The 7,654-nt window shown below is 44.0% G+C and overlaps 1 protein-coding gene across 28 annotated transcripts in view; it reads right to left on the bottom strand.

Moving 5' to 3' along the window:
* Positions 1-271: 271 nt before the first annotated feature.
* The window catches only part of LOC135525829 (uncharacterized), a 35,040-nt gene continuing 27,657 nt past the window's right edge, over positions 272-7,654 (bottom strand). For 12 of the 28 annotated variants that reach the window (XM_064953729.1, XM_064953736.1, XM_064953740.1 and 9 more), the window contains 6 exons: positions 7,163-7,342; positions 5,342-7,061; positions 5,063-5,147; positions 4,771-4,934; positions 4,140-4,677; positions 272-2,862 (listed from right to left, as the gene is read on the bottom strand). In XM_064953729.1, coding sequence (XP_064809801.1) covers positions 4,306-4,677; positions 4,771-4,934; positions 5,063-5,147; positions 5,342-5,422 — 702 coding nt within the window. In that variant the 5' untranslated portion in view covers positions 5,423-7,061; positions 7,163-7,342 and the 3' untranslated portion in view covers positions 272-2,862; positions 4,140-4,305. Of the gene's footprint in view, positions 2,863-4,139; positions 4,935-5,062; positions 5,182-5,341; positions 7,062-7,162; positions 7,343-7,654 lie in introns of all 28 variants that reach the window. The other 16 variants (XM_064953752.1, XM_064953755.1, XM_064953750.1 and 13 more) reach the window with 10 other exon arrangements.

Genomic DNA, 7,654 nt, shown 5'->3' with positions numbered 1-7,654 from the left:
GAGGTCTCCAAAGGAATCAGGACCTGTCACGACAAATCTGACAAGTCAGATGGAGAGGTGATGATGAGACGTGACAGTAGAGGTTATGTGGTATAGCAGGGTCACTGGACCAGAGGCCATCCATGGCAGACATGGTGACGATCATCACCGTGCTCAGATTGTAATCTTTTAGAGCTAACAACATGTGTGTAGATGCAACCACACCGTTTCATTTACTTGTCCATGCATAATGTGAAGCCATTACTGTGACAAATCAACAAAACCATTTCAGTGATTTTTTAAAATGTGTATCTGCCAAAGAAAACAATGTTAATAACAGTCTGCAGTCTGTAGATTTACAGTGGTTTGAAGTTTAGAACAACAGTAGCACTATACAGTATTTGGACAATTTAGATCTTACAGAAACACTGATTGTTTGTCACTCTACAGAATAGATGTTTTTCACCCTGGCTCCCCGTTGGCCTGCCACACCCTGCTCCGCCCGCTGGTGGGGCAACTTCCCAGAACCCCTCTGACCCACAGGCTCCACTTTCTCTGCTAACAACAGAACCACAACAAACAGACACAATCAGGCCCTCATAACAGCTGTCAGAGCAGCTTACCTGCACACAGCCAATCTGTAAATAGCACACCCAACTACCTCATCCCCATATTGTTTTTTTTTAAATCTTCTTGCTCTTTTGCACCCCAGTATCTCTACTTACACATCATCATCTGTACATCTATGACTCCGGTGTTAATGCTGAATTGTAAATATTTTGGCTCTATGGCCTATTTATTGCCTTACTACTCTTCTACATTTGCACACACTGTACATAGATTTTTCTATTGTGTTATTGACTGTACATTTGTTTATGTGTAACTCTGTGTCGTTATTTTTGTCGCACTGCTTTGCTTTATCTTGGCCAGGTCGCAGTTGTAAATGAGAACTTGTTCTCAACTGGCCAACCTGGTTAAATAAAGGTGAAATAAACATAAATATCCTGAGTTGGGGAATGGAGGGGTGATGAAATATCCTGTGGCCATTAATCTTTCCTCGGGCGATGAGGGTGACTGAAACCACAAGGACAGGGACTGATTAAATGTTTCTAATAGAGGCCATTCATCTCCCTGTAAAACTCCTCCATGTGTCACCACCACACAGATAACTATCTTTGTTCAGCCTGCCTCTCTCCATAGAGACATCAAGGTTTTCATAATGATGCACACAAGTTGAACAACAAGCGAAAATCTTACAGTGATGTCTTTGGATCTGTACAATAAATGACAAACATACTTTTAGATTACTCATTTGTTGATGAGCATCCCATTCATGAGCATCCCAATCTCGTTTCAGCATAACCAATCTGATCATGACGTTATAAAGGGCATTAATATTCCGAATGTATGTTTTACATTAACGACCACATGTTTATGGTCATCGTGCACTCTGATTATCCATAGCTGCTGCTGTTTTAACGGAAGATGGTTCGATAATATGCTACTTAGTATGACTTGTGTAGACACGTTTATATTTTCACATTAGTCATCAATATCTCCCAATCTGCTAATTTATCAAACCTCAAACACTTTTGTTCTCCCTGTCTACCACAGGTGGAGCCAGGGCCTAGATTGATGATCAACTCACCACACCAGACTGGAATACAGATTTGTGGCCATACAGAGAGGGAACATTGAGTACAACATGGAATAAAACATCCAGGTGATAATATATTTATAATATCAATCTAAGCAGTTTTTTTGGTAATGTATTAGAAGTCAGAATTTCATATTTTTTTCTTCCCTTTATTTAACTAGGCAAGTCAGTTAATTAAGAACAAATTCTTGTTTACAAAGACGGTCTCCCGGGGAACAACAGGTTAATTGCCTTGTTCAGGGACAAAACGACCGATTTGATTCGATCCAGCAACCTTTCGGTTACTGGCCTAATGCTCTAACCACTAGGTTACCTGCCCTTTTATGATGGGTACGAATTTAGAATTGTACAATATCAGCAATCAACCATTCACACAGACAGTCCATTCACCAGTCAATATTCCAAAGGTATAATCATTGTCTATGTCATCATGAATTACATTTATGTAATAACATTTTTCCTGCCAGGCTCCATATGGTTCACATGACTCCCACCAAACAGTAAGATCATTACATCCCAATTAAACATTTACCTAATTCAATCTCAGTTGAACAACTGTCTAATTTTATCAGTGTAGCAACATTACAGTACACATGCTGTACATCCACTGCTGACATCATGATGTCATGGGGTCAAACGCATCAACTGTGAGCTCCCTCAATGCATTAGACAAAGAGATTAGACAGAGCCAAGAAAGCAGTCTGCAACTTTTGTCAGAGTAACACAAAGTAAATGTAGTACCTGCACCATCAAAGTGGTGAGGTTGACTTCAGTATTTAAATCATGTAAGATAAGTTCATTATCTCTATTCATTACCAATTAAATATAACATCTTTAAAAAATGTAAGCCAAAATATAATTCCACCATGTTCAGATGACACTACTGATTCTATATGAGGAAATATGAGTTGGTTGTGACAGGGGCAAGGGAGGAGAAAGTGGAAAGGTTACACGCTGGAATGGCCTCGTGGGGGGGGGGGGTATGAGATTATTCAAATCAGAGACAAAATAAAAACCTACAAACTTGGACAACAGCGCCCTCCATTGGCCAACCGGAGCATATTTCCCTCCATACTGACACCCTCCATGTAAGCCCAGTGACCACATAGAGATGAACTCTACATATTTGACCTCCTGCTTGTCTCCTCTCTGCTTGAATGGAGACTCCTGGATGCTGACCAGACTGTTGGAGTAGGGTCGCCCAGGGAAGAGGGAGACCCTCTTTTCTGTGGATGAATAAAAGTCATTCCGTGAGACACAAGGGGTAAATAATGGACATCTGAAACAATCAGTTTTTCATTTTTTTTTACAAACTGAGCTTTGATTAAATGCCACATTTGGCCCCTGCTGTGTGTTGGTCTCTTAAGCCCAGGTCCCAGGGATGTGGCAGGGTATCAGTGTGGTGAGTGGGGCCATGGTTGCTGCCTTGTTCAGGGGCAGAACGACAGATTTTTATCTTGTCAGCTAGCAACCTTTCGATTACTGGGCCAACGTGCTAACCACTAAGCCACCTGCCGCCCTAATGGGTAATGGCTGGAATGGAATGGTATCAAATACATCAAACACATGTTTTCCATGCATTTATGCCATTCCCTTCGCTCTGTTCTGGCCATTATTATGAGCCATCCTCCCCTCAGCAGCCTTCACTGCCCCAGGCCCAGCGGTGATCAGCAAGGCCCAGCAGAGCTCCATCTGCTCTGGGTAACACCAGTGGCCCCTACCAGGGAGAGCAAGGGGTGGGGGTCACGGATGAGTAACTATGACAAGGTTGAGAGAGTCCTGGTCTGACATTACAATCCACCATCTCCTCTCTGCACTTCATCCTTCATCACCCCTCTCCCAGCAGTGGAGACCCCCTGCCCACCAGTACATGCACTTGAGTCCCACTCCGGGCACAAACTCCCCACTGAGTGACAGCAACAGGCCAGCAATGGCCACACACACACACACACACAAACAACCACGCATTACATGCACTCACGTGCACACACACACATGCATGTACACACATACACATTTACTCTGAAGGGAGGCATTCACTTTACAGTCTCCAGCCAGACGTGAGAAACAACACTAGTTTCCTTCCAGGGCTGCTGCTGTTTCTAATGCTCCATCAATCTAATGTTCCAAAGGGCAACTCTCTTAATGTTACCCATCACAATGACAAAGGAAGATGTTACTAGAGGCATTTATTCTTCAATACAAACTCATACACAAAAACACACCACCTGCATGTATATCAATAAATAATTACAATTTTTATAAAATTGGAAAATCTGTGCAAAATGACAAACTATTAATTATTAGACCTTTGGTAACTGTGGCACTAAATAGGTTTTCTAAATTTAAGATGGATATAAATAACAAGCTAGTCTATTTTAATATAATCATAAGATAAACGTAAGATAAAATAGTGCATATGTGGAGTCTGCAGAATGTGTCACTATGAAGCACACAAAATTATTGATTTGCATATAAACATACAGTAAAAAAACACACTAACCTTTGAGATGGTGGATACCTGCTCTATGGCAGGTAGTATGCCAGATGATGCCCTTTGGGTCTCCAGGGCTTGTTTCCACCAGCTGCCCAGCTTACAGTGACGCAGCCTATCCTCTGGGGTGCATCTGAAGCATGCTGTCTCCTCCTTGTGCAAGGCCTTCTCCCCTTCAGGTAACCTGTCTCTGGGGCTGAGGAGGTGCTGAACTGGGGGATTGCGGCTGGAGTTGTTCCTGCGGGACAGAGGGACTCCAGGGACCTGTAGCTGTCTGGAGCGTACGGACCTCCGACGGGGGATGAGCAGGGAGGAGTCCTGGAGAGAGAAGGGTTGGATATTCCTCCCAGAGCCCCCCACTGTCCAGTTCCCCCTCCAGGGTAGAGCCTCTCTCTGTACTTGGGCCACTGGGCCCTGCACTTAACAGCTCCTGGGTGGTCTCAGTGAGGGCACAGGATGTCAGGATCTCTGGTTGGTCCACTGCATCCTGGGAGTTCTGGCAGAAACATTCTATTGCTTCCTCAAGCTGTGGAGGGTCAGACACCCTCTGAACAAACACAGAAACCCAGCTGGCCAACACTGTAGGTGGTCTGCATAGTATGTACAGTATTTATGTAATTGGACAGTAGAGGTCTGTCACCTGTAAGGGCTCCAGCTCCAGGGAGCAGAGAGATGAAGCAACAGCAGCCCCAGAGAAGGGGGAGGTCTGGGGGAGGAGGTTCTCTGATTTGTCCCCTCCAGGTATGACGCTCCACACGTCAGTCACATGAATGATTTCCTCAGTCACTTCCTTGTAGTAGTGATCTGGATTATCATGAACAAAAGTAATTCAGTTAAAGTAATTCAGTTAAATATCTCTCAGTTAAGTCATCCAGCAGATATAGTGAAAACACAGCCACAACACTGAGAGTGTAGTAACATTTGAAACACACCATAGTCAGGTGTCAGGAAGTTGTGACTCTCCACTTGGATGGCAGAAACAGAGGGCACTGATTGGTTGTCCTCATTACTATACAACTGAGGATGGAGGTTTAGTCTGCTCAGACTATGTCTGACAAACAAATGATCACATAAAGAACACATCCTTATCTTACTGTACTTTATAACACAATGCTGGCCACAGAAAATAGTGCAACATTGGACTAATCAGTCTGTTGAAATTATAAAGTAAACATAGCCATTGTGTAAATGTAAGGATTGAGAGGGGTCACCTTCTGTCTAATGTTACATCTACAGGGGGAACTGCCTGCTCTTCCACAATTACGAGGTTGTTTCCTGGTATCACAGGTCATGATCTCCTCTACTCCCCCCAATGGAAACTTTACAAAAGAAACAAAAAACACACACTTTCAAGAACTCAGAAAACCAGAAAATGTTGTTGGGGTAATATTCAAGAACTTTATTTCAAAAAGAGCTGACAACTTAAATCTTGAGTATCATACAGCTCCAGTCAGTGCATCTGAACTCACACTCAGTAGAGAATGCCATTACAACTCTCCTTCCGTGGCCTCCAACTGCTCTTAAACGCAAGTAAAACTAAATGCATGCTATTCAACCGATCACTGCCCGCACCTGCTCGCCCATCCAGCATCACTACTCTGGACGGCTCTGACCTAGAATATGTGGACAACTACAAATACCTAGGTGTCTGGTTAGACTGTAAACTCTCCTTCCAGACTCCCATTAAGCATCTCCAATCCAAAATTAAATCTAGAATCGAATTCCTATTTCGCAACAAAGCATCCTTCACTCATGCTGCCAAACATACCCTCGTAAAACTGACCATCCTACCGATCCTCGACTTCGGCGATGTCATCTATAAAATAGCCTCCAACACCCTACTCAACAAATTGGATGCAGTCTATCACAGTGCCATCCGTTTTGTCACCAAAGCCCCATATACTACCCACCATTGCGACCTATACGCTCTCGTTGCCTGGCCCTCGCTTCATACTCGTCGCCAAACCCACTGGCTACAGGTTATCTACAAGTCTCTGCTAGGTAAAGCCCCGCCTTATCTCAGCTCACTGGTCACCATAGCAGCACCCACTCGTAGCATGCGCTCCAGCAGGTATATCTCACTGGTCACCCCCAAAGCCAATTCCTCCTTTGGTCGTCTTTCCTTCCATTTCTCTGCTGCCAATGACTGGAACAAACTGCAAAAATCTCTGAAGCTGGAGACTCATATCTCCCTCACTAGCTTTAAGCACCAGCTGTCATAGCAGCTCACAGATCACTGCACCTGTATATAGCCCATCTGTAAACAGCCCATCTATCTACCTACCTCATCCCCATACAGTATTTATCTTGCTCCTTTGCACCCCAGTATCTCTACTTGCACATTCATCGTCTGCACATCTACCATTCCAATGTTTAATTTCTATATTGTAATTACTTCGCCACCATGGCCAATTTATTGCCTTAACTCCCTTATCTTACCTCATTTGCACTCACTGTACATAGACTTTTTGTTTTCTTTTGTTCTGCTGTATTATTGACTCTGTTTTGTTTATTCCATGTGTAACTCTGTGTTGGTGTATGTGTTGAATTGCTATGCTTTCTCTTGGCCAGGTCGCAGTTGCAAATGAGACCTTGTTCTCAACTAGCCTACCTGGTTAAATAAAGGTGAAAAAAAAACATTCCTGGTGTCTTTACACAGGCTGTTGAAGGAGACAGGGTCTGTGGCGCCCTCTAGTGTCAGAGGCAGGTCAGGGCAGCCTGGGTGGAGTATGTCTCCTGGGAGGGATGGGCTGTCATCCTGCCTGCTGTGACACCATCCTCCAGGGAGGAGATCTGCTGCAGCATCACTGTGCTTCCATACACATAAGGGATGCTCCATCTCAGCGGGAGCAGAGAGGAGGCAGCGCTGAAAGAGAACATAGATTCAGAGCTCTCCTTGGATGGGGATTGTGCCGGAGTCCAGTGTTTCTCCTGCATTGAGCCAAAGAAAATCATTATTTTAATAACCATCATTGCCCAAGTATTATACCGCAGCACGCTCACTCTCAGACAGAGCCACAGTAGTAAAGTACCTCAGCTATAAGAGGCGGATCGTCATTGGGTGGCTCTGTGTCTCCCTGCTCTCCCAGCCTGTCAGTCATCATATCCACTGGGGAGGGGCTAGGGAGGAGGTGCCTCAGGGCCTGGGTGGTCAGACTCAGCTTCCGACAGCTCCTTTTCCTCTCTTGTTGGTAGGCCATGCCGCCTCCTCACTGGGCCAGCAGATATACCAACCATACAGTGATATTGGGTATTGCTTTATAACAACATTTGTGGGGTCATGTTTTATTTTTATTTTTTAATTCACCTTGATCTATCCAAGTAGGCTAGTTGAGAAAAAGTTCTCATTTACAACTGCGAACTGGCCAAGATAAAGCAAATCAGTGCAACACAAACAACAACAGACTTACACATGGAATAAACAAACATACCGTCAATAATACAGTAGAAAAAAAGTATATATACAGTGTGTGCAAATGAGGTAAAATACGGGAGGTAAGACAATAAAATAGGCCATAGTGGCG

This window comes from Oncorhynchus masou, chromosome 32, assembly GCF_036934945.1.
Source record: "Oncorhynchus masou masou isolate Uvic2021 chromosome 32, UVic_Omas_1.1, whole genome shotgun sequence".
Classification (NCBI taxonomy): domain Eukaryota; kingdom Metazoa; phylum Chordata; class Actinopteri; order Salmoniformes; family Salmonidae; genus Oncorhynchus; species Oncorhynchus masou.
The sequence above is the reverse complement of the archived record's forward strand: the minus strand, read 5'-3'. Positions and strand labels throughout refer to the sequence as shown.